The sequence below is a fragment of the Theropithecus gelada genome, chromosome 16, assembly GCF_003255815.1.
Source record: "Theropithecus gelada isolate Dixy chromosome 16, Tgel_1.0, whole genome shotgun sequence".
NCBI lineage: Eukaryota > Metazoa > Chordata > Mammalia > Primates > Cercopithecidae > Theropithecus > Theropithecus gelada.
In genome coordinates this window covers 7,019,249-7,046,280 of record NC_037684.1, presented here as the reverse complement: position 1 = coordinate 7,046,280, position 27,032 = coordinate 7,019,249, and the positions used below count along the sequence as shown (strand labels likewise).

The window sequence follows — 27,032 nt, the reverse complement described above, 5'->3', positions numbered from 1 at the left end:
TGACAAAGGACTTGAATTCAGAATATACGAACAACTCTTACAACCCAAAAGTAAAAGTAAAAAAATAATAATTTTTAGTGGACAAGAAAACTCAGACATTTCACAAAATATTATATATGAATGGCCAATAAACACATAAAATTGTGCTCAAAATCATCCATCAGGGAACCGCAGATACAAGTGAGACACAACTATATACCTACAAAAATGGCTAAAATCAAAAAGGTGGATGAAGTCAAGATTTGGCATGGACATAGAGTAATGAGAATTCTCAGACACTACTGGTGGAAATACAAAATAGAAGAACCACTTTGGATAACAATTGGGCAGTTTCTTATAAGGTTGTGCCTATACCTATCTTACAAACCAGCTATTTCACTGCTAGCCATTTATACTCAAGAGAAATTAAAACATATGCCCACAAAATGACTTATGTATAAATATTCATAGGAGTTTTTTCATGATTACCAAAAACTGGAAACAATCCAAACGCCCATGATCAAGTGAAAGGATAAGCAAATTGAAGTGTAGTCATACATAATGCTGGAAAACTATTCAGCAATAAAAAGTAAAGAACTCATGGGGCAAACAACCATATAGATGAACCTCAACGACATCATGCTGAGTGAAAGAAGCTAGACACAAAAGAGCACATAGTGTAAGCTTTCATTTATATGAAGTTTGAGAACAGGCAAAGCCAACCTATGGTGAGAGAATTCATAACCATGATTACCCAGGTAGGTTGGGGACTGATTGGACAGGGACAGAAACGAACTTTCTAGGGTGATTTAAAATGTCCTCTATCTTGGTTAGTGTGCTGGTTACATGGGTGAACACATTTTTAGAATATATTGAATAGTGCACTTAATATTTGTACATTTTATTGTGTTTTTATTCTTTAATCTTAAAAAATGGATATAAAGGACTTAACACCTAGAAAATGCTCAACAACCATTATTTCCCTCATCCTTCATCCTCCCCATTCCCACTAGGCAAGTACCATAGATGCTAGGAGAACATTTATGATCACTGGACCTCTGAGAATAGACGTGTAATTTTCTTCAAAAGGAAAAGATGCCATCTACAGCATGACCTGGGGAGTCTCTCTAGTCCAGGCCCAGGACTATAAATAACAAGGATAGTGCCTAGAGCCATTTCATTCTGAATCTTCCTCTGGGTTTTGTCCTCCAGGTCTAGGTCTGGGATTCCAATGTTTCAAACCAAGAGGGTGGAATTTAGTTGGGTCTTTCCAAGAGATGCGAGATGACAAAATGTGGGAGTGGGAAGACGTGGTGGGGTTAAGAGACTCTCAGGAGAACCACATTTAAAGAAGGTTATAGAAGCTAAGTTGGGTGGGGCCTGATGGTGTGCCCCTGTAGTCTCAGCTACTAGAGAGGCTGAGACAGGAGGATCGCTTGAGCCAGGAGTTCAAAGCCAACCTGGGCTACATGATGAAACTTTGTCTCTAAGAAAAAAAATAAAAAATTAAGATAAGGCAAGAAAACTAATGTTGGAGCCAGATGTTGAAGATCTATAAAGTTAATGGTATTTAAATGCTTAATAATTGTTTTTTGATTGAGTAAGTAAATAAATGAGTTACCCAGTCTGTTGAGGCTGACTACCTCCCACTCCTTCCTGTCTTGCAGCTCACATACCTGCCCCCACCGTGGGGTGAGTGCCGATCCTCAGAGATGGGCCTCGACTTTTTTCCTGTTTACAGTATCACCGCCTGTAGGATTGACTGTGAGACCCGCTACATCGTGGAAAATTGCAACTGCCGCATGGTTCACATGCCAGGTCAGTGCCAGGGCAGGGTGGCCACAGGTCCCCTGGGATCTGCCTGGGACCCACCTTGCATTTCTCATCCTAATGGGAAACACTTCACCCACTTTGCTAGGATCCAAAAGGATGATGTTCTGGGAAGACTCTGTTATTTGGTGCCTATTTAGAGGGCAGGTGGAAACTTCTAGTCCAGCAACCAAGACAGCATCCTGCTATCCAGAAGCACCCAGTGTTGGGGGAATGTCCATCCCAGTGTTCAATGTTTGCCAATTGTCTGCTGCTCTTACCTCTGAGAGTTTAGTGTCCAGATAACTGGATGCTTGCAGTTCTTACAGCTCGTGTAGTACATGTTTGAGCATCCAGATGTTTCTTTCCTTCATCCAGATGTTTCCCTTTTTGTGTCCAAATGTCTAGCACTCCTTCAAATGAGGCAATAGTCTATTAGCCAGCAAATAAATGTGCATGTAGTGACACCTCTCTTGTCACACTAACAATGCATGTGGCCATCTCATGCAGTTGGCATACCAGAAGCTGAAGTGCAAAGTGGAAAGCTGATCTGGGGAAAAAGAGCGTGGTGTTGCAGCCAGGACGCATGAATGGGGCCTTGGTTTCTAATTTAGGCTCTTCCACTCATTTACTGTGTGACCTGGTTACTGAACCTCTCTGTTCTCACGTTTATGGTCTTTAAAACACAATCATTAGCTGTTACAATGTGAAAATTAGGCTAGGATATAAAATGTTTTGTAAACTATAAAAGTCAGTGGTTATTATTTAGCATATTGGAAGAGGGCACCAAAAGTCATGTTGACTGAAGACCTACTATGTGCCGGGAATGTTGTTATTGTATTTAGTAGCTGTTATTTCATGGTTATATCATACTTTATTCAATTTTACTTAACTAAATCCTTATACTGGACATTTGGTTCATTATCAATTGTTTTCTGTTATAATCCATGCCGAAATGGACATCCTCATTGCTACATTCTGAATTATTTCATTAGTTATCAGCAATTTCCTTAGTAATCTAAGATTTAAATTACTGATCTTTAAAATTGCCTCTGTCAAAAGGGACTTTGCCAAAATGATTAAGGTTACCAACTTTAAGTGGGGGAGATTATCTAGGTGGGCCCAAATCTCATCAGAATCCTCAAAATCAATCCCCCTTTTCCAGCTAGGGTCAGAGGGAGAAGTGACTATGAAAGACGGGTCAGAGAGATGCAAACTTGTTCACTTTGAAGACAGAAGAATGTGGGTAGTCGATGCATGTGGGTGGCCAATGAATGTGGGGATGGTCTTTGGAAGCTGAGAAAGACGAGGAAATGAATTCTCCCCTACAGCCTCCAAAAAGAATATCGACCTCCCATCCATCACCTTGATTCTGGACCAATGAGACCGATACCTAACTTCTGACCTACTAAGCTGTAACATAATAATAAATTTGTATGTTTTAAATAATAATAAAATAAAATGTCCTCTGAGCTTCCTAGAAGGCAGAGCAAACAGGGAAACATGTCAAGCTATTGTTTTTGGAAAGGAGAAAGCTTATTAACTCTTCAGCTCTGAAAAAGGATTTTGGGGAAGTGATAAGGAAAAAAACATTATGGTGGACTTTAGCACTTGGTAAAAGAAAGAAAAAAGATCCTGGGTTTCTACAAAGAGAGCCCAGCAAGGAGAATCCAGCAATGGGGAATATTATTCACCTGATGCTCAGACTAAGCCGCCAGCCAGTGAGGTTTTCCCCACCAACCCTTAGCCAAAGGCAAGCAGTAGAGGTGTCAATCACACCCAGGACACTAATACTGACATCTCAGTGACTAATGTGGAATTACGAGCAAAGCAATAGAGAAACACAAGGCAACCCTTGTTCCCATACAGCAGTGTGGTTGTGCTGAGAAGAGCTCTAGGCTCTGGATCAGACTGACCTCTGTTCAAAGCCCACCTCCATCACTACTAGGCTTGGTGTCCTGGGAAGATAAGATGCTTAAGCCTCAAAATTCTCATGGGTAAAACAGATATAGTACTTCTGACTTCAAAGGGTGCCTGTATGGGTTAAAGAAGACGATGTATAGCCAAGCTTACAAGGTGCTTATCACCACCTCCCTAGTCTCAATCCTCAAGGCGAGCTCACCTGCCACCGACAGGAGCTGGCTGGACCTACAGAGAAACATGGGAGAAGTTAGCCATACAGATCCTACTGTCTCCTGCTCAACAAGGTGAATAGCCTGCCCAAGCTTACATAGCAGATCAGAAGCCAGCCTTCCAGCTTTGGGGTGCACTCTGATCCAAGGCTCTCTTCGAACTGCCCACTGGCAGGCCACTGCCCCTTCAACTGCCAGGAGGCACTCCCTTCCCTAAGCCCAAAGCAGAGGAGGTGTTGCCGACATGAATGTTCCTGCCTGAGTAACTCTGTCTGGTGTTTCTTCTTTGCAGGGGATGCCCCTTTCTGCACCCCTGAGCAGCACAAGGAGTGTGCAGAGCCTGCCCTAGGTCAGTACTCAGGAGACAGATGGAATCATGGGGGTAGGGGGCCTGAGATTGAGATCCAGGAGATCATCTGGGTGTGGGGAGAGATCAAGCGGAAGAAGGAATGGAGAGAGGATGAGAAGAAAGGGGCTGGCCGAGTGGAGTTGCTGCAGGGATGGGAGAGGCAGATGGAGAGGAAGAAGAAGAGAAGGTTGGGGAGGGAATTGGTGCAAGAGGATGAGGGCTGGAAATGGAACTGGGGAGAGAAAGGAGGTATGGAAGGTGGAGATGGAGGAGTAGGTTTCAAGGGAAACGGAGGGTGCTAAGGAAAGCAGGGGAGAGGACAGGGGTGGAGAGAGGATAGACAGTGGGCAGCCAGGTGGGCACCAGAGAAGCTTGGCAATACCTCCCCTCACACAATCTGATGGTGTCTACATGGGGAGGCCAAGGTGATTCTGAAGTCACATCTTTCTTCTGCTCCATTGAGCCTGGGGGAGGTGGAGGAGGACTGGAGGGGTAAGGTCAGGTTTGCATTGCATGTGCGCAAATGGAAAACACAGAGCACACTCCTTCCTCCTCCCCAAGTGGCCTGCTGGGGGTCTGCCAGTTGGAAGAACTCTGCTGGTTCCCCAGCTGGAAAACTAGGAGGGAGAGAGAGCACGCAAACAAGCTGCCATCCCAAAGCTAGGCCCACTCTGCATGCTCGCCTCTCTCTGGACCCGGGAAATGGCTTACAATCAAGACAAGCAGACTTTTTAAACAATGTGCACTCAAGTTCGTTCAGCATCTGCACTTGCTGGAGCTAAGTGAGGCAGTGTTGGCCTCAGGTCCGGATACCTCCAGGAGGACTAGAGAGGGAGGCCGGGCTGAGAGGGGAGGGAGTGACTTCTGATGTGTGCAAAGACTCAGCAAAACCCAGGGTAGCCTGAAACACTGAGGTGGCTAGAGGAAAAAGGGAAGGAGGTGTTAAAGAAAAAATCACTCTGACACTAGTTAAAATGGTAAGGAAGTCTTTATTCAGGGGAATTGCAACAGGTGTCAAGAGTATCACAATAGGGGAAAGAGATGGGACTCAACTCAGAATACAGCCAAGACAGCTGGAGATTCATAGCCATCAAGCAGAGCGAGGGCTCAGTAGGTATAAAATTACCCAGAGAAAACCTCAAAGGTAGGGGGAAATCTGCTGACAGCAGGCCAGGCTGATCAGATATCAAGGGTGGGGGATTCTGTCTAAACTGACTTTAGCAGGATTCTTGCTAAAACTGGGCTAGGCAGGCCCAGCACGGATGGGGTCCAAGGTCAATGCCTAGTCGAGAACAGGGCTCTGAAGAGCCTGGCTAAGTTTGATCAGGGAGAGTCTTTGTCAGAGGGAAATGATGCCTTAAACGTTATGTCTAATTGGAAGAAGAGAGGAGAGGGCAGGAAGGGTTCCAGATGCAGGGAGTTGCCTCCAGGGAAAGGAATGAAGGATCTTTGCCTGCATCCTAACCCACCAGGCAGAGGAGGTGAGCACTGGCTATGAGGGAGCCCCGCCAGGATTAGCACAGAGCCCTGGGTTTCAGGTAAAATGGTCTCCCACATTTGCTTTGATGGTGGCCCACTCTGTGGATGAGAATACTGAGGCTAGAAGCAGGGAAGAAAGCCATGGGAAGCTGAGGGCACCGGGACGGTCTTGGAGACCTCTGCAAAAGTGGTCACATTTCAATAATTTTTAAAGAGTGACATGACAGTTAAAGGAAGCAGAAGGAAAACAAGATCAACCTACAGCAAAAGCCCAGTTCCCCTCTCTCCACAATCCCTGCCCCGCACTTTCCCCGAACCAGCACCCCTTTCCAGCTCACTTTTCAGCTGCTAGAATCCAGCTGCTAGGATCCAGCTGGATCCTTAGAAATCCCAGTCCCCACACCTGACTAAGCCCCACCTTGCTCTCCCCTCCAGGTCTGCTGGCGGAAAAGGACAGCAATTACTGTCTCTGCAGGACACCCTGCAACCTGACCCGCTACAACAAAGAGCTCTCCATGGTGAAGATCCCCAGCAAGACATCAGCCAAGTACCTTGAGAAGAAATTTAACAAATCAGAAAAATATATCTCGTAAGTTTAGTGGGCATGGTAGGCAGGAGGAAGGGGGAAATGGATAAGGAGGAGATTGGAGGCAATCAAGGAGGAAAGCAGAGATAAGCATTTGATTCAAGTCAGCAAACATTCACTGAGCACCCTCTGTGTGTCAAGCTCTGCTTCACGCTCAGAATGCAAAGACAAAGATGAGTAAGACACAGCCCCTGCCCTTAAGGAGCTTGCAGTCTTGTGGAGAGACAAGTACACACTGAATAACATATAGGGTGACTTTGGCTGTCATAGGGGGATGCATATAGAAGGAGAGAATGATGGGTTAGCTACAGCTTGCAATGAGGTGACATCAGGGAAAGCTTCAGAGAATTTTTTTTTTTTTTTTTTTTTTTTTTTTTTGAGACGGAGTCTCGCTCTGTCGCCCAGGCTGGAGTGCCATGGCGCGATCTCGGCTCACTGTAAAGTCCACCTCCCAGCTTCACACCGTTCTCCTGCCTCAGCCTCATGAGTAACTGGAACTACAGGCCTCCGCCACCATGCCCAGCTAATTTTTTTGTATTTTTAGTAGACACGGGATTTCACTGTGTATTAGCCAGGATGGTCTCGATCTCCTGACCTTGTGATCCGCCCACCTTGGCCTCCTAAAGTGCTGGGATTACAGGCGTGAGCCACCTCGCCCGGCCCAGAGATTTTTTTAAAGGATGTATAGTTTTCCAGGCAGAACTTGCACATTCTATTCCCTCTGCCTAGAATTATTTTCCTCCCACCCTCCACCTAACCGGTTCCTCCTTAAGCAGGTCTCCAATTAAATGTCATCTCCAGCCAGCCATGGTGGCCCATGCCTGTAATCCCAATGTTTTGGGAGGCCAAGGCAGGAGGATTGCTTCAGGCCGGGAGTTCAAGCTCAGCCTGGGCAACATAGTTAGACCCTGTCTCTAAAACAAATATAAAACAAAAATAAAAATAAAATTGAAGTTATCTCAGGCATCTAGATGAGGTGCACTCCTGTTATTTTTCTCTCAAAGTCCTCTGGTGTTTTCCTTTATAACACTACAGCATGTAATTACATAGTCATGTTGTGTTTCCTTGTTTATTACCTGTCTGCCCCACTAGATTGAAAGCCCCCTGAGGGCAGGAAACTATCTTTTTTGTTCTCTGTTGTCTGCCAAATACTAGTGGAGCGTACGGCACAGAGTTGGCACTCAAAACAATGTGTTTTAACAGAATAAATGAATGGAAGCATGGGAGAAGTGGGTGTCCTAGGCAGAGGCTCAGCAGAGACCATCAGCACAGGGCAGAAAAGAAAACTTCAAAGGGGAGCATGGATGTGTCAGAGCAAGAGGGTCTTGTAGGCTGAGCCGAGTGGGCGCAGGGGGTAGGCTTTATCCTAACAGAATAGGGATCCACTGAAGAGCTTTCAGAGGTGAGTGACAGACTCAAATTTGCATTTTTGACCACTGCTCCCCAATAGGTCAAATACTGTGCAATGATGGAAATGTTCTGTGTCTGCAGTGCCCAGTGGGGTTGCTGCTAGCCACATGTGGCCGACGAGCATTTGAAATGCAGCCTGTGACTGGGGAGTGGAACTGTAATTTTATTTAATTTGAATCAATTTAGCAGTTTTAGAAAGATCCTTCAGGCGGCGATAGAGAAGACGGGGGAAAGGCAGATGGGAAGAAGGGAACTGTTAGGAAGCAGCTGTGGCAAGCCAAGCAAGAGAGGGTGATACTTTGAACAGCTGCCCTGCGAGCTCTGCTCACGGAAAGAAGAATCTGTTCCTCTCTTCGCCAGCCCCTCCCTCTTGCCAACACTGTCCCCAGACCCCCATCCTCAGCCAGCTTTTGCTCAGTGGGTTGAGAACAAGGGGCACTGAAGGCATTGTGAGCACATTGGAGGAGATGGGAATTGTAGGAGATGCCAGGCCCTGCTGCTTGGCACAGTCTGCAGGCAGTAACAACTTTTACTGCCAAGATGTGTCTCACTCACACACCTGCCCAAAGGAGCAAAGCAAGCCGCCGTACTTCTGCCAGTACACGCCCCAGGCAGATACAAGTTTGCTCCCTACAAACCTTCCCTGACTTCAGCAATTGACTCGGCAATGCCAGAGCAGGGCCTCCCACCAGGAGGAGCTTGTTATAAATCCCAGGGGGAATTTAGGGGGTCTCAGGAGTGGGCAGGGGCTACCCATGAGGTCAGCTGGAGCAGGCACCCTAGCCAAGGCAAGCCATGTCAAGAGATTACTGAAACTCACCTTCATGCTGAGGACCAGGCAGGCCCTTTGGCGGTGCAGAGGCCTGGAAGCCAGGCAGGACTCCTGCAAAGGGTGCAAACAGAAAGCAGGGAGACAGAAATAAGGAACAAAAGGAGGTAGCTGATGTAGGCCTCCGGAACTGGGCTGGGAGTCAGGCTTCTTGACTTGAAGCCGCAGCTCTGCCACTAACCAGCTCTAACTTCGGGCAAGCTGCCTCACTTCCTGGGTCTCTATTTCTCCATCTTTCCATGGGAAAGCTGTATTAGATGCTCCCTGTGAATGCTGATAGCTCTAACCGTGTATGGTACTGACTATTCTCTCTGCAGAGAGAACATCCTGGTTCTGGATATATTTTTTGAAGCTCTCAATTATGAGACAATTGAACAGAAGAAGGCGTATGAAGTTGCTGCCTTACTTGGTAAGTTGGTGTCTATTGCACAAATTTCCACATCTCATAGAGGGTGGGAGGGAGGGAGGATGCACAGGTGGATGGGAGGCAAGCAGACAGACACATAGCCTTGGAGGAGTCTAACCTTTTAATTTACTAACAATTGCTCCCTCTTTCTTTGCACTGCTCCTCTCCCAGAATGGAAAGAACCCCAGTGGGGTGGAATTTCAGGCCCAATTTATTCCCCAATCTTGGCTTCAGTTTCCCCATCTATGCAATGAGGAGGGTCAGCCTAAAGGCCTCTGGGCCTCTCCAGCCCTGCACTCTTAGAATTCATGGTCTTCTGCCCCAGGTTGCAGTCAGGATCCTGGGGCCATGGAGAGGGGAAAGGGATATCAGAAGGAGAGAAGGAGGGAAGGCCGAACTGTGGGTGGTCCCAGGTGGGACCTGGGAGGTAAGGGCCCTGATGGAGCTTCACCCCAAAAGCAACGTTGCTGCATCCAGAAGGCCAGGTGTTGTCCCCTGGACTGAGAGTCATTTGTCAAACACAAATGAAGGGTCACTCTCCACAGGTATCTACAAACCTGCTGCCACCCCATACAAGTTCGCATGAGCTCCCCGGCCCCAATGGCATATGATGGATACAGGGAGCTAATTTCCATCCTACCCCAGCCCAACCCAAAACTCACAAGACCCCTAAGAGTGCACAGTTAAAGGACTTGACTCTCGAGCGCTTCTCTCAGCTCTCACTCACTCTCAAGAAAGGATCTGATGCCTGTGCCCCAGAAAGAGAAATAGCTATTGTCTCCATGAGCTGAACCAGGTGACGTTAGCATTTTGGAAGGGGCAGATACCTACTACCTGGCTTCTCACACCAGCTATGAGAATATGGACAAGTAACTTTACCTTGCTGAACCTTAGGTTCCTCATCCGCAAGATGGGTTTAATAAAACCCACTTTATGAGCTTGTTGTGATGGTTAAATGTGATAAACCCCTAGCCCAGAAAAGGTCCATAAATAGTAGTTCCTGGCGCCTGGACAGTCACTATGCCAGGGACCCAGGGCTCAGCTGCTGTGTCCAAGGGCTGGCTAAGCATTTCTACACTTTCTCCAGGAGGCTGGGGACTCCCCATCATAGCTCAGTCCCAGCTGGGTTAAAGTGGCTGTCACTCAGCCTCAGAAGTCATTGTGACCAAAGGTACTGAGCCAAGAGACTCATGCCCTTGGCCCCACCAGAAGCATAGACCGCTCACTCACCCCTGTGCTGGCCTTGCCCTTTATTTCCATAAAGAGGACCCAGGACAGGCCTCTTCCTACCCCCTGCCCTCCCCCAGCATAGGCTCACAGTCTTCCTCTGTCTCTCTGCTCTCTCTATGTGTGTCTCTTTCTTTCTTTCTCTCTCTCTCTCTCTCTCTCTCACACACACACACACACAGAGAGAGAGAGAGAGAGAGAGAGACATAGAGAGCAAGAAGGGCCTGAGCTCTGAATCTGTCGTGTCTGCATCAGATATGAGCTTGTTCCCAGCATCGAACGTGTTCCCACCCAGAATAGCCGGCTGAGGAGCTCATGCTGCCATCTGGACCTCCTGTGATGAGAGCGTGTGCCGCTTGCAAACCCTCAGTCATCAGGCCCTTCTCTCAACACCGCATGGCCCTTTCTCACCTCCTGGTGTCCATGCACATGCACGCTACACAGCGTTCACACTACCCACAGTGTACCCCACCCCGGTCTGCACACACACACACCAAACCTACAGGTTCATGCACCCACGGTGGTCCAGGACCACACACACAAATGCATACCTCTACAGCCCCAAGTGCCAATCCCACAGCTCCAGAGACACACCCATGCACACAGCCCCCACACGGCCCCATATACACACACAAGCACACCCACACTACACATGCTCTACACACTCAGACACACTCTGCTCACCTCCACAGACCCACACTCACACACACTTAGACACACTCAGAGTGCCTAAAATAGATAGGGAGAGCCACCTACATAAAACCATGGACAGCCAGACCTCCTGCCTGCTTTTATACAAATACGTGCACACACCCTGGACCCTGGCACATACCCCGCACTCTACCACTACAGACTCACACTGCACATGCACATCACACGCCTCCCACCTGACATACATATCCATTAGAACACAGTCCCCAAGAAACCTCCATTAAAGACATGAGAGGGAGCGGTGATGGGAAAGGAATGAGGGAGAGCCTTTTTGAGCCATTTTGAGCCCAGCACCAAGTTCCACTGGGAAGAGCCCTCTCCCCACCATCTCTGTGGTTCACCTGAGCACATGGACGTGGGACCCCACCCAGCCATAAGCTGAGAAGGAGTGGGGCAGATCTGCCCACCAGAGAGTTCTCAGGCCAAGAGGTCAACCTGGCATCTCCAAGAGAACTGACCAGCCACCCCGAACTCTGCCCCCCAACCCCAATTCCTGCCCCTCTTTCCAGAGACCGAGAGTCTAAGAGATTAGGGCTAGAAAGAACTTCATAGTTCATCTCATCCAATCCCCTCCATCCTGCCACCACCACCAAATGTCCTTTGGAGGCAAAGCTCCTCAGAAGGTCAGGGCTTATGAAAGCTACACAACCAGTTGGTGGCCACTCTCTGGACTAAGAGCCTCAGAGCCCTCGGCTCTGCCACACTGCCTCTGCAGCAAAGCATCTTAAGCTTTTGGGGACTCAGGACCCCTGTTAGAAACTGATAATAGCTATGGACTCTCCTGCTACAAATGCCCAAGCACACACATTTCACATTCAATTTCAGGAGAGTCTCCAGCCATCTGAAGTACTCCCAGGACAGTGGTTCTCAAACTCTGGTGGGCCTGAGAACGCACCTCACCTCCAGCAGAAACTTAAAAATCCTGACATCCAGACCTCAACCCCAGAGGCTCTGATTCTATTGGCCTAGGTGTATCCAGGCAGCAACATTGATTACAGTTCTTCCAGGACAGCTGGATGCAGGGGGATCTGAAGACAAATCCAGAAAAACTTTGAACAACGGGGGCCTATAAACCCCAGAGTAAGAACCTCAGCTCTAGAAAGAGTCAAAATTGCACACTAACTTTTGGATGGGGGAGAAAGGAGACACCTATGACCTTATCCCAAGGGTGGGAGGTGCCCCAAGGTGGCCCTGAAGCCCATGCCGTGATTGGATTGGTGGGGGGGCATCTCCTCCCAAGACTCCCACCCAGGGCGCCTGCCACCAGTCCACACACATCCTAGCTCTCTATTCTCCCTATTCCCAGCCCAGAGTCAAAGCAGGACCCCATCGGTGTGGTTCTGAGTGTACCTGAACAACTCCATTAGCACTGTGGATCATGAGATCTAGTCTAAGCCCTTCCAATAAGCCGTCAGCTTAGTCCCTGACCCCACTGAACGCTGAAAAACAGTAGCTCTCAGAGATGTGCAGTGAGGGAAGGAGCTGCCAAAGGCCTGGACCTCCCACAACAAGGCCCAGGCTCCCCGTGGAGGGGGCGCCATTCAGAAGGTCTGGGTTGCATCTCAGTCTGTTCACCCTTCCTGGAAGCTGCATAAAAGCAAAGCTTTGGTCTTTTCCCTCTCTCTCCAGGTGATATTGGTGGTCAGATGGGATTGTTCATTGGTGCTAGTATCCTTACAATACTAGAGCTCTTTGATTATATTTATGAGGTAAGAGTCGGGATTCCCTGCAGGGAAATGACCGCTTGCTGGTGCCCTCATTGTGCCCCAGATTCAGAAACATGGTAGAAGGAAGGTGGTGCCTCTCTCCATGCAGAGTCTGCTTCCCCTCCTGTCCACTGATAGAGTCGATCACTGAAGCCCAGGCACCATGGGGCAAGGGGATGGGAGTTTTTTGGGGGGCGGTGGATATAAGAGAAACACAGGCCTATCCTCTGGGAGCTGGAACAGCACTGGGCCATCTACACTGGCAGGGAAGGATAGGGAGGGATGAGCGGAAGTTAGGCCAGACTATGCTGAGGCCAGCTCCGAGCCGCTCCTGAAGCTGGGCTGGAGGTGGTGGCTTCATCCATGGGCATGTCCACACCTGCACACATACTCCCCCCACACACACACACCTGCCCTGTAGGTGGCCCATCGCCTGAGTCATGTTCTCCATGGCCCAGCCAGTCTTAGGGAAGGGGCACTTCCCAGCAGTCCTCACCAATCCTGAGCAAGAAGACAGCAGGGCACGCCAGCCGCCCCGGCTGCTAACAGTCTGGGGAGATGTCTTCCTCAAGAAATGCCTGGAACGAGGCCTCTGAAAGCTTCTCCGGCACTGAGGGTTCCTGGAGCTGGTCAGCCTTCTCACCTGCATCTCTCTGAGAGCGCGTCTGTGGATGCCACTATCCCAGGCTCTGTTTTGATGGGTGTTCCCTTGGAGGCCTCCATCCCCCTGGCTGTGAGATGGGCAATGCACTTCACCTCCAACATGCGCCCCTGAAAAAGGCAATGGCTCCAGAACTTCCAAGGAATGCCTGGACCTATGAAGTCCCCCAGACCGGAGCAGTAGACAGGAGCCTGCAGAACCATGTTCTGCCCCTCACAGGGGGCTGTTCGTGACCAAAGGCTGCTCGGAACCACAGTGGGGACCTGTCGTGCCCCAGTGACCAGGCTCCTCTGGAGAATCTCGTGCCTCTCAGCACAGTGACTCCAAAACCACATCAGTTCCCATGGCCAGATTTTATTCTGCTTTGTTTATTGACCTTCGTGAAAAACTGTACACAGTTATGGCAATTGAATCACACCAGGTAACAGATTTAAGAACTACCCTTTATTGCTAGGAGTAAAATGTTATGAACTCAGGCATGTCTTGGTCTTCTGAATTGTGTGCAGTGTCAGCCCTAGAAAGTGAATAATAATCTTGTCCCCCAGCCCCAGCCACAGAAAGGGGGTCCCAGGCTGCTCCTGAGGACAGACAGGGAGCCAGCGTACCAGCGCACACCACTTACTAACACTCACCAGCCACAAAGACAGCAGTCCACGCTGTGAAGCAGGGCCCGCCATTACCTCTTCCAAGCTCCATCTCCTGCAACAAAATCCCATTTCAGCCAAAAGGCTGGGTTGAGACAGACAGGCACCTGGACCTGGCTGCCAGGCTGGGCTTGTGCTACAGTATGTCCAGCCACAGCCCAGGCAGCTGCCAGCCCCAGCAGGGCCCAGTGGAGGGAGGTCCCTTCTATCTCCACACCCTCCTCGCAGCCTGACCAACCCCTTCCTGCTTTTCTTGCAGCTGATCAAAGAGAAGCTATTAGACCTGCTTGGCAAAGAGGAGGACGAAGGGAGCCACGATGAGAATGTGGTAAGAGCAGCTCACTGATTGGAAGTTGCTCTGCTGCTCTGGCTTGTACCAGCAGTAGGAAACCAGATACTGGGGCCGGGCAGGAAAGATGTGACTCACTGCACACCTTTCCATGGCTTGGGACATGCTGTCACTTCCCAAATCCAAGGACACTCCAGCTGAGCCTCGAGCCTCTCTCTGAGACTCATCCCAGAAGCCAGTATGGATGCAGCAGACACCTGGAGGTGCTTCCAAGTGTAGGACCTGCCTGGCCCAATCCAGCTTCTCTCAGGCAGACAGCTGTTCCCCTCATCTCACAGCAAGGGGAGAAGTGGACAGGCTCTGTACGTCTATTCCTTTATTCCCCAGTGGTGGCAAAGTACAAGCAGAGCATCACTGGCTCTCCATCCCATTCAAAACGGACAGAGTATGGAGCCCCATGAAGTTGGAAGTAGCAATAGTGCCCATTATAGCTACTGACTATCGTATGCCTGGTACGTGTCAGGCACTTTGTATTTGAGGCAGTCGAGGCCCAGAGACCAAAGTCCCACAGCTGCTGAGTGTCAGAGCTGCCCTCCAAGCACTTCTAACCACTGCCCTACTCTGCCTCTTTCCTATAGCCCGAGGGGCAGCCCCTCTATGGCTGTTTGTCATTCTCCTTCCCAAACTCAGTCTACTCCTGGGTTCAGGCCTTGGCTGATGGGTGCAGATGTTGCCGGCTTTCCCCATCCAGCCTTGTGCCCCAAATCAGCACCTCCAGCCCTGGAAAACGGTGCCCATGAGTGACCACCACCCACTTAATATCAACAAATCCAAAATGGACCCCAGCCCCTTCGCCCTATATGGATTCCATTTCTGTTTCACACACTGTCTACAAATCTTGCTTTGATTCTCTGGTCCCCTGCAACCTCTGTGGAACAGAAAGTGGGGAGAGGAAGGGCAGTGTGGAAGGTCTGGCCTCAGCTGGCCTGGCTGGATCCCAAGGCTCCGGCTTCCTGGCTGTGTGCCTGGGGGCAAGTTACATATTTAACCTCTCTAAGCATCTGCATCAGATCAGACCACAGGGGGCTGTCACCTGAGTTAAGTGAGATCCTGCCGGCAAAGCAGTCAGCACAGCACTTAGTTTATAGTAGGTGCTTAGACAGTGGTTCCCTTTGCACCCTCAGAGCCCCCCTTGCTTCAGAAGGTCTCAGTATCACAGCCTCTTCTCCATCCTGTTCCTCCTCCCCTAGTTGTGGCCCCATCAAATCTTCTCCAAATTCCTGGCACAGCCTCCTGGCTAGCCGTCCCTGCTCCAATCCCTCTCGGCCTCCCACCCACTGCAGCCTGGGAACCACCCTGGAGATTCATGTGTGGCCAGCTCAGCCCCTCCCTGCTTAGGGACCCACAGCTATGTTTCTCTGGGTCCAGCCTAACCCTAAAAGTCCTTGGGGACTGACCAGCTCTGGTTCTAAGCTCTAAGGCCTTCTACCCTTCCTGCTTGGCCGCAGCCATGGGTCCTTCCTGCCCCAGGCCTAGCCACGGGCTGTACTTCCTGCACCATAGCCCCAAGGGAGGCCCCCAGGGGAGAGGTCAGGACTCAGAACCATCCAGCCCCAAAGCTAGAGACCACTCAGATATAGGTCCAGTTACATGAGGGGCACCTTTAGGAGGGGTCAAACCAACTGCCGATCAAACCAAGGAGCCTTCTCACTGCCGTAGCGGGCGCCCAAATGTGCAATGGTAAGGATTCCATTCAGCCTCATGCCCCCAAGATGGTAAACCAGCCTATCAGATGTCTGGAGCAGGAGCAGCCCAGAAGTGGGGAGCACCTTCCCCAGGGCCTAGGCTGGGCAGCTGGTGGCATCACAGTGAAGTTTTGCTGAGCGAATAATAAACTCCCACCAACCTTTCCCTTCCAGAGTACTTGTGACACAATGCCAAACCACTCTGAAACCATCAGCCACACTGTGAACGTGCCCCTGCAGACGGCCCTGGGGACCTTGGAGGAGATTGCCTGCTGACACCCCTCGAGCCACCCAGCACCCCCTCCAAACAGACCTTGAGGCCCAAGACCAGGACAAGGAAGAGCAAGCTCAGGTGGAATGGCCCCTGATGCTGGAAAGAAGCAAGAGCCCCCTATGCACACATTGCAGACTAGCTGCCTAGACCTCGCTCCGGCCACGTCCAACACGACGTGTCCTTGGGCCCCGCCGTGCATCCCTCTTAGGAGAGATGAGTCACACTCTGGAACTGTCCAAGAGCGAACCTGCCATCACATCTCACTGCCAGATGTATAAAGCACCTGCATGCTCAGACTTCTTATGGCGCCACCTCCACGTCTGTCTTGTACATGACATTCCTCCACGTGGTTTCCAGTGTCCACACCACTGCCCATGCAGTGGGACCAGATTCCAGGTCTAAAGTCACCATGAGGCCACCCTGGAATCAGAACTGCACAATCAAGAGGGAACCCGTGGGACTCTCTGCTACATTCAGTTCTTGTGTCGTTTGTGAAGGTTCTTAACCTCCCCACAAACCCCCCTTTCCCCAAGCTGGCCCATGGGGCTTTGGCGCCTAAGGTGACCTGTGCCAACCTCCCTCCCGCCCCAGAGCCTGTGACGGCAGCACAGCAGCCAGCGGGCGGGGGGCTCATGTGTTCACCCATGGTGGCCATGTCATTCTTCTCTCCCTGTGACACAGCTTGTACAGTCTGATTCTTTTTATCTGGGATAGGGGGACTTTTATGTTTGTCCGATGGAGATTCGTTTTGTTTTGCTTCGTTTTATGCTTTTTTTTTTTTTAGTTTTGATGTTCTGAGGTTTGGTTTGGTTTCTCCATTTTCTTTGGCGTTTATTTATTTGTGCTTCAAATCACAGTCATATTAAAAGCTGGTCTTGTGGAAATGGCTGAGTTATTTCCACCTTTTCTCCACATCCAAGTCTCTCTCCCTCCAGGGCCTAGGAAAGGCCTGCCAGGTCAAAACTGCAGACTGTGTATCTGGAAAGTTTTATGCAACGACACTTACCTTTACAAACTGTGCATACTCTATATGTTTACTCTAAATGTTGTTAATGATTGCTCACAACCTTGTAAATGTCTTCGAGTCCCACTGATGGGCCACAGCCCGCGTTCTGAAGGAGGCTGCCCTGGACCATAATCACGTGACCTGGAGAACGCTGCCCAGACATGGAAACCATCAAGGAGGACTTTGTGTCCCCCTGTGATCTGTCTGCTACCCTGACCCCTTCTGACCCCGTCGGTGAATTTGGGCTGGACTCAGGCCCCAGCATGGCCTCCCTCCCACACACAAGCCTTCCTGGCCTCCCCACCCACAGGAAACCGACCTGCCTTGCCCCCCAGAGGTCACGCTGGCACTCTGCCTTGCCCCCCAGGGTCACACTGGCACTCTGCCTTGCTCCCCAGAGGTCACGCTGGCACTCTGCCTTGCTCCCCAGAGGTCACACTGGCACTCTGCCTTGCCCCCCAGAGTCACACTGGCACTCTGCCTTGCCCCCCAGAGTCACGCTGGCACTCTGCCTTGCCCCCCAGAGTCACGCTGGCACTCTGCCTTGCTCCCCATGACTTCTTAGAGGTGGAATGGGAGGTTGGGAGGTGCCTTTGGTGTTATGGGTGCAAGGCACGCCCTTTTCAGCCTCCAGGTGTGAAAGAGAGCTTCCTGTTCAGGCAGAATCCTCATCCTTAGCACCATGCTGGTTCCATAGCAGCAGTTCCTTTAACCTAATCTTTTACTTTCCCTCCCGGCCCTCACCACTCCCAACTCAAAGTCTCTCCTCAAGCAGTGAAGAAAGGCCTAATGTGGCTGTGCCTTTCCCCTCACGCACAGGTGCTCAGAAAGCACTGGCTAGACCAGAGGTTCAGGGTTCTGATCCCGTTCTGCCATCCAACCTCCCTGTCTGTCTCTCCTTCGTAACCCACTAACACAGGAAAAGTTACTTGCCCAATGTGACAAATGGAAGAGTCTCCCACCAGGAGTTACGAGCCCTGGCCCCACGGCCTTCTTCTCTCGGTAGCTGTGTGACAGTGGGTGAGACCATGCACCTCTCCGGGCACAGCTCATTAATTTTTGGATGAAGATAGTACCTTACCTGTGTGAAGGGAAGATGCAGGACCAGATGATCTCCTGAGACTCAAAGTGCCATAACAGCACCTGCCTACCTGCCCAGTGGGATGCTCACGCCCAAGCATGGCCAGGAGCTGGCAGTCCTGGGGGCTGCAGAAGGCAGCTGGGACAGAGCACCCCTGTGATAGCTCCTCCCAAGCATTCTCCTAGATGGGGTTGCCAGCTGTCAGCCAAGCTAGGTTTTATTCTTAAAGAGTATAAAGTTGCCAGAAAGGGTCTTGTGTGGTTTTCTATCACTGCCATTGCAAATAACTACTACTTTCGTGGTTTAAAACAACACAAATGTATTATCTTACAGTTCTATAGGTCAAAAGTCTGACACAGGTCTCACTGGGCTAAAACCCAGTGCCAGCAAGGCTGTGTTTCTTTCTGGAAGTTCTACAGGAGACGCTGTTTCCTTGCTTTTTCCAGCTTCTAGAGGCTGCCCACATTCCTTGGCTTGCAACCCCTTCCTCCATCTTCAAAGCCAGCCATGACGGGTTAAGTCCTTCTCCTGTCATAAACCCACACAGGCACATCTCCCTCTAACCGTGACTTCTCTCCTGCTTCCCTCTTCCGTTTGTAAAGAACACTTTTTCTTTTTTTAGACAGAGTCTCGCTCTGTCACCCAGGCTGGAGTGCAGTGGCACGATCTCAGCTCACTGCAACCTCTACCTCCCATATTCAAGCGATTCTCCTGCCTCAGCTTCCCGAGTAGCTGGGATTACAGTCATCCACCACCATGCCCATCTAGCTTTTGTATTTTTAGCAGAGATGGGATTTCTCCATGTTGGCCAGGCTGGTCTCAAACTCCTGATCTCAAGTGATCTGCCCACCTCAGCCTCCCAAAGTGCTGGGATTACAGGTGTGAGCCCCCATGCCCAGCCTTTAAAGAACCCTTTTGATGACACTGGACCTACTGCATAATCCAGGATAACCTTCCCATTTTGGGATTATTAAATTAACCACCTCTTCAAGGTCTCTTTTACGATGTAAGGTCACATATTCACAGGTTCCAGGGATTAGAATAGGGACATCTTTGGGGGACATTACTCTGCCTACCACAGGCCCACAGGCCTGCTGGATCAGGTAGCTTAATGTCCTCATTTTCCAATTGAGCAGACTCTCACGGGGAGAGGAGGGCCTGGCCTAGGGTCACATAGTGAGTTAGTGGCAGTGCCAAAGCTATACCGCTAACCTCCGAGGTTCACAATTCCATTTGCAGACCCACCAAGGTGACTCACGTTAAACAAGAAGGACTGACAGTGACCAGTTTTCCATACTGGGCCAGAGTGTCAAAGTCCCTCTCCTGAGACAAACTCACCCATGACTACATCAGGCTGGAAAACGCCCTGCTGGTATCTACACTGTCAGATGCAGAAGAACAGGGATCCAGAGGCTGGCCTTGGACCGCTCCTACCAGGGACAGGAACCAAATGAAATGACTGTTCAATTAGTCGGGAGTCTCTCTGATGCTTCTGCCTCGTTCCGGTTTAGCAGCTTCATACATTTTTTAAAAATCTATAGCTTAAATTACAATTTGAACTGCTTCATTGGATTTCTGGCTTCCTTTTCAGAAAAAAAAAAAAATTAGATCCATTTGTGATACAGCAAAGAATATTTAGATGCATTTGGATTGCTTCAGGGCTTACATATGTCTGCGCTCGTATGGATTTGAGGATTCTGGCTTTGTTCAGCTTAAACCAGGTCTATATTATTTACCTGTTTAAAGAAAAAAAAAAAAGGAAATTCAAGAGAGCAAATCAATAGCCAGCTACTGATTATTATTAATCGGCTGTTAACAAAAGACACAGTCTAAATTCGAGTGCGGGGGCGTGTTTTTATGATCCTCCCATCAAACAAGTAGCTGTTCATGCAATCATTTACTTAGTGTGGACCTGGGGAGGTCCAGTGGACAGGGGAGACTCAGGGAGTTGGCCCATTTTCAGGAGTGACCCAAAAGATGACACCAAGGCTAGGAATTTGGAGCAATCACAAGTCCAAGCCACAAGGTTGAATTCTCAGTGACTTCAGAGGATTGGATCAATCAATTAATCGATTGATTAATTAATTAATGGCACATGACCCCAGACACAGGATCTGGGGGATGTGCCGCAGCTGAAGAGAGAGTAATTGAGCCTCGCTGTGAGCATCCATTGCCAGAGGGCTGGGCTAGTTGCTCGCACACTGTTGCTTTGTTGTTTTTGGCAGGGACAGGCTGGAGTTATTTTATTTTCCTCGTTCCAGCTTGAAGCTATTTTTGTGAGAGTTTTCACCACGAACGCTCCTAGTGAGAAGCTTGCAGAGCCACAAGCACTGATGAGGGGGAGACCAGAGTCCACAGAGGGTCTCTGGAGAACGGCTCTTGCTGAGCTGGGAAGGAGGGCGTCGCAGGCAGGCCCTGCCTACAGGTGTGAGCCTGGTGGGTAATGTGTTCCCTCGGGTAAAGCTCAGCACAGCCCACCTGAGCCCACAGGCCCAAAGGAAACCTCTTCCTCCACAAGCTCAGAGATTTTGATTCAATTTTGGAACCAAACTGCATGGGGCTGAGGGCCTCCATGAGATCCCAACGAATCAGCTCCCATGTGACAAAGAAAAGCGAGCTCAGAGAGGGCAAGGAATTGCTAAAGCAGGGGGAGAGAATGCAGCCAGCCGTGACTGGCACACAGCCAGAGCAGACCCTCCGCTGCACAGAACAAGCTCTCTGGCATAACAGGGAAGGGGACAGGGGAAGAAAGAAGGGGCAAATGCAGGAAGGGCACAGGTGCAAGTGCCATGCCATTCTATGGATTGACTGCTACCTTGCCGGGCACTTGCGGTGAGGCAAGCAATTTCTAATCTGAGCAAGGAATACCGACAAGTAAACAGAAGACTGCAAAAGATGAATCTGGGTTTTTCAGTTGAAGGGAAGCAAGACAGCAGCATATGCGAAGCCCAGGAGGCTGCAGGAGGCACAGCTCAGGGGATTGCACACAGGTCCAGGAGAACCCAAGCAAAGACATGAAGGGACAAATGTTCTGAACGACCACTGAGAGGTAGGCAGGTGCCGAAGGATGAAGGACCTGGCCACTATGCTGAGAAGGGTGTCACAGCTAAAGTCCTTCAAGCTCTTTCCTTTGCTCCCCAAGAGGCAATGAAGACATTTCCCAAGCCAAGGGTTGATTTCTTGAACTAATACCTTTCTCCCCACTCATTGGAGATTCTCAGCTTCTTAGCACATGGGATCTTTTTGTGCAGGTGTTTATGTATTCCTAAGGCTAACAGGTTATTCTAGGGAGAATGAGGTCCATGGGGACTATGAAACAGGACTGTAGGACCCAACCCTGCTTGAGGACAGGTGGAAGGAGGAAAATCTCTTACTAATTCAATTTAACATCTGATGAAACCAGTACTCACTTGTTTTCAAGAATAAAGCAGTGGGTTGACAAAGGCTTTGGGTTTTTTTTTGTTTTTGTTTTTGTTTTTTGGAGATGGAGTCTCACTCTGTCACACCCAGGCTGGAGTGCAGTGGCGTGACCTCAGCTCACTGCAACCTCTGCCTCCTAGGTTCGAGCGATTCTCCTGCCTCAGCCTCCTGAGGCTAATTTTTTGTATTTTTAGTAGAGACGGGGTTTCACCATGTTGGTCAGGCTGGTCTCAAACTCCTGACCTCAGGTGATTCGCCCACCTTGCCCTCCCAAAGTGCTGGGATTACAGGCGTGAGCCACCATGCCCAGCCAGAAGACTGAGTTTCTAACCTGTTTCAGCTGCAAACTGACCACATGACTTTGGGCCCAGTTCACTTCACTTCTGTGGGCCTCAGTTTCCTCCTTTATAACAGGGAAGGAGATGAAAATGGGCAGATAATCCCTTTGGTGATTCCCGACTCTAACAGTCTGTGAGTTGAAGTTGTAAGTGAATGTCAGGCATCTAAGCAAATATTACTTTACTGCTCAGAACCCCCATTTCTCCATCTATAAAACAGAAATGCTGATGCTTAGTTTTCAGGTTTATTATGAGGATTAAGTAAGTTTCAATGTATAAAACACTTTCTATCTTTTCTTCTTTTCTCTTTTCTTCCTGAAGAACATTGATTTTTAATCTTATTTGGATCACTGACTCTCTGAAAAATAAGATGAAAGCTGTAAACTCTCTCCCCCAAAAAATGCACATAGTCATATAGATATACGTTAAATTTTGCCTATGGGCTGGGTGCAATGGCTCACACCTGTAATCCCAGCACTTTGGGAGGCTACAGTGGGAGGATCACTTGACTTCGGGAGTTCGAGACCAGCCTGGGCAACATGGCAAAACCCCATCTCTATGAAAAAAACAAAAAACTAGCCAGATGTGGCGGTGCATGCCTGTAGTCCCAGCTGCTTGACAAAACAAAACGTTTCTGTACAATTTCAGGAAGGTTATGGACCCCCAGAGCCCATCTGTGAGCCTCTAGGGATCCACTGATGCTAGGCAAAGTCACCCTGATAGAGAAAGTGCTAAACAATCCTCCAAAAGAACACCACAGTACCACAAAATGCAACCAACATTTCTTCTCCTAAAATCACATAATGACTGTCATTTTTCAATTTACAGAAAGAAGAAAAAATAAAAGGATAGCTAGCATTTGATCAGTGTTAAGTGCTTTCTCCCATAATTTTTTTAAACCTTTGGCACCTGCTGCAGCTTGTGCGTTCTCACAGATGGCAAAATGAATGAACAAGCAGAAAATGAATATGAACAGAAAAACTTGGAAACGTGATTTCATAAAATTATTTTATGCACGTGGAGATTTTGAGGGCTGAAGGAAGAGACCTGTATACATAAAAAGCAACCATAGCGTCCACTTTGCAGACACCCCCATGGCCTGGTTCTTCAAGAACATGCCCCCTGCATGCCCTGCACCGGGGAGCGCAGGCATAATGTTCGCTGGCTGCCACTGAGCCTCCAAACACGCCCCACTGCTGACATCTCATGTGTTTCTGAGCAAGGCGGCGACGGTGTTTTGCTTTTTGTTCAAAAGAAAATCCGCCCCCTGATAATGACTGAGTGATGCTTTGGGATGGAGAATTCAGATTTTTTGCCTCCTTGAAGCTGTTCTGTCCCCCATGCCGCTAAAGGAAGTGGCAAACTTATCACCATTATAGGCCATTTGTCTTTAGGGTAATTCCGCCTTTTGTGACTTCTTTACAAAAGCAGTTCTATCTGAGTTAAAATAGGCCCAATACAAAGTGATTGGTGGGCACCAAAGCACACCCAGCTCAACCAGCCTCCCGGAAGGAAACTTCCCAGCACTACGCTGGAGTCTCTGTCCTGACCCCATCACTCCACGAGCGTTTTCTGTGTGCTCACTATGTGCCAGGCACTGGGCTAGGAGTACTGGTAATTCATGTATCAAGAAGACACAGTCTAGGTGGGCAGAGGTGGGCAATAGGCATGTACAGTAACACCTGAGCAGTACAGTGGCCCATGCCTGTAATCCCAGCACTTTGGGAGGCCAAGGTGGGCAGATCACAAGGTCAAGAGATCGAGACCATCCTGGCCAATATGGTGAAACCCCGTCTCTACTAAAAATACAAAAATTAGCTGGGCGTGGTGGCGCATGCCTGTAGTCCCAGGTACTCGGAAGGCTGAGGTAGGAGAATTGCTTGAACCTGGGAGGAAAAGCTTGCAGTGAGCCAAGATCACATCACTGCACTCCAGCCTGGTGACAGAGAGAGACTCTGTCAAAAAGAAGGAAAGGAAAGGAAAGGGAAGGGAAGGGGAGGGGAGGGGAGGGGAGGGGAGGGGGAAAGAAAAGAAAGAATGAGAAAGAAAAAAGAAAGGAAAAGAAAGAAAAGAAGAAAGAGAAAAGAATGAGAAAGATAAAAGAAAGAAAAGAAAGAAAGAGAAAAGAATGAGAAAGAAAAAAGAAAGAAAAAGAAAGAAAAGAAAGAAGAAAGAAAGAAAAGAAAGAAAGAAAGAAAGAAAGAAAGAAAGAAAGAAAGAAAGAAAGAAAGAAAGAAAGAAAGAAAGAGAAAGAGAGAGAAAGTCTTGAGCAGGAAGAGCTACAAAGGTACCCAGGGCACAGTGTGCTCATTGCAGCAGAAGCACCTGGGTCTGGCTGGCTGAGTCAGAGCAGGTTTTGACTGAAACCTTGGGAGATGGGTAGAAGTTGCCAGGCAGGCTAGTTTGCAGAGTAGATACCTGGGCAGAGGCTTGGAGGCAGAAGAGAAGCTTGGAGGGCTTGGAGAATGATGGATCTGCTGTGGATAGGTGGGCTATCTCTCCACTGCCCCCCACCCCTCAACTGTGCCTTCCCACTCCAGGGGGCAGCCTGCTGAGAGTCCAAGTGCTAGTCCAGCCATGGCAGCTGGAATGGCTGAGGATGGAGCATGGCCTTGGCAATCTGGCAGCCCCATCCAAGTTGCAGCTCCACCAACTGTGCTACCTTGGGCAAGCTCTAGAACGTCTCTGAGGCTCAGTTTCCTCCTAAAAATGGGGATGACCACGTCAATCTCCTCTGGATGCCATGCTGCTGTGATGGCCAACATAGGGTAGGTCAGAGATGATAAAGAGGTCCCATTCTACATGCCAATTCCTTAGAGAGTGACTGCCATTGAACTGTCAAGAAAGATTCCTTGGCTGGGCGTGGTGGCTCACACCTGTAATTCCAGCACTTTGGGAGGCCAAGGTAGGCAGATCACTTGAGTTCAAGACCAGCTTGGCCAACATGATGAAACCCTGTCTCTACTAAAAAATACAAAAATTAGCCAGGCATGGTGGTGCACACCTGTAGTCCCAGCTACTTGGGAGGCTGATGTGGGAGAATCACTTGAACCCGGGAGACAGAGGTTGTAGTGAGCCGGGATCATGCCACTGCACTCCAGCCTGGTCGACAGAGTGAGACTCCGTCTCAAAAAAAAAAAAAAAAGAAAGAAAGAAAAGAAAGATTCCTGGGCACACACCAGCTCAGTAAAGATAAAGGCTTGTACTCAGTTTGCAACGTCTGCCATAGGCACAGAGGTGATGGGGTCCAGGAAATTCTGGGCGCCCTCCGACTGGCCCACCTCCCACAGTCCCCCTACCCTAGAAGCTTCAGGTCAGTGCTCAGAATGCAGAAAAACAGAAAAACAGTCATACCCAGTGAGGGCATGGACCACACAATAAAGAGTACCCTGCAAAGCCTCCTTCAGCTGCCAGGGCCTCTGCCGCCCTCACCTGTACCTACAGGTAGAGAAGGGACAGCACCTTGGCAAACCAATCATCCCCAGGAACATTCAGTCCATCCTTAGCATGAAAGATATAGAAAAGCCCATTTTAAATCTGTCTCCTGGAGCCAAACTAATCCAAGAAGGGGGCGACTTACCAAAAGCAACAAAAATTCATGGAACTCTCCCCTACTTTCCATAAGACTCTCTACCACTTTTCCCAAACCATTCCCCTTCTCCTCCTCCTCCTTCTCACACCTTCCCCTTTCTCTTTCTCTTCTTAGCAAACAGTGAGAAGGACACAGTACAGGTCTCCTAAGGAAGCCTGGTCACTGGGGCAGGCATGTCCTGTTCCCACCCATTCCTCCCCAGGTAGGTTGGAAACTTGCTACCCCCAGAGCTTAGGAAAACCAGAAGAGTCAGCATTTCTGAAGCCCCACTTTGTGCCAGGCACTATGCTGGGCACTTCACTGCTCTATATTATAGATTACAATGAGAGATTGTAGGTGCAACTGATACAATATTCCAAGGTGGCCTTCATTTGCTCTTCTTGCCCATGAGGAACACTGAGCTCTGAGAGGTGGAGTGACTTTTCCAAGGCCAGGTGGCTAGGAAAAAGGAAAAAACCCCATTGCTCCACCTCTGCCCAAACTGCCCAAACCATGCTGAGCTCCCTCTACATCAAATATGGACAAGGAGAAGCAGCCAGGGTAGTTACCTGGCTGAGGGATAGAGAGTCTCCCCAAGAGAGGGATCCCCAGGGGCACAGGGCAGGGGGTGGCAGTGGGTCCATCTGAAGGGATGCCTAGGGTCTGGCACATAGGTAGTGCTTAAGTAATATCATTGAATCCATTGTTGCATATTAGAGGGTATCAAGCCCCATTCACTCACTGATTCTGCAAACACTAGCTGAGTGCCTACCATTCATTCATTCATGCATCAATCATGCATTCAACAGGTTCATTTGTTTTGTTGAGTATAATGTGCCAGGCACTATTCTAGGTGCTAGACATATAAGGAACAAACAAATTTTCTGCCCCCATGGTGCTTACAGTCTAGCATAGGCAAGTGAAAAGGGGATATACATAAATTCAGAGGTACATGGAATAATTTCAGATAGTGGAGCATGCTGTAGTGCTAAGACAGTGACAAAGAGAGAAAACACTCCTTCAGCTACCGCAGTCAGAGAAGTCACTCCGAGGAGGTGAAACTGATACAAGACCTGATGGAAGAAAAAGAGAGTGTCACCCAAAGGAGAGGAAATGCATCTCCACAAAAATCTCAAAATATTAGTTGGGCGTGGTGGTGGCCACCTGTAGTCCCAGCTACTCAGGAGGCTGCCGTGAGCTATGATCGCACCACTGTACTCCAGCCTGGGCAACAGAGCGAGACCCTGTCTCAAAAAATCAAAACAAAGATATGAGGAAATAAAATTCCAGGAAGACAAAAGAGCAGGTACAGAGACCCTGTGGTGCAAACAACTTGTTGCATTCAAGGGACAGAGTGTAGTGAATGGGAGAAGAGTGGTC

At 49.3% G+C, this 27,032-nt stretch overlaps 1 protein-coding gene across 3 annotated transcripts in view; it reads left to right on the top strand.

Annotated features, from left to right (window-relative positions):
* The window catches only part of ASIC2 (acid sensing ion channel subunit 2), a 1,130,968-nt gene extending 1,113,848 nt beyond the window's left edge, over positions 1-17,120 (top strand). For 2 of the 3 annotated variants that reach the window (XM_025361848.1, XM_025361847.1), the window contains exons 4-10: positions 1,647-1,797; positions 4,213-4,269; positions 6,184-6,337; positions 8,891-8,982; positions 12,547-12,626; positions 14,188-14,256; positions 16,137-17,120. In XM_025361848.1, the coding sequence (XP_025217633.1) occupies positions 1,647-1,797; positions 4,213-4,269; positions 6,184-6,337; positions 8,891-8,982; positions 12,547-12,626; positions 14,188-14,256; positions 16,137-16,238 (705 nt within the window). In that variant the 3' untranslated portion in view covers positions 16,239-17,120. The remainder of the gene's footprint in view (positions 1-1,646; positions 1,798-4,212; positions 4,270-6,183; positions 6,338-8,890; positions 8,983-12,546; positions 12,627-14,187; positions 14,257-16,136) is intronic. The other variant, XM_025361850.1, reaches the window with a different exon arrangement.
* The last annotated feature ends 9,912 nt before the right edge of the window (positions 17,121-27,032 follow it).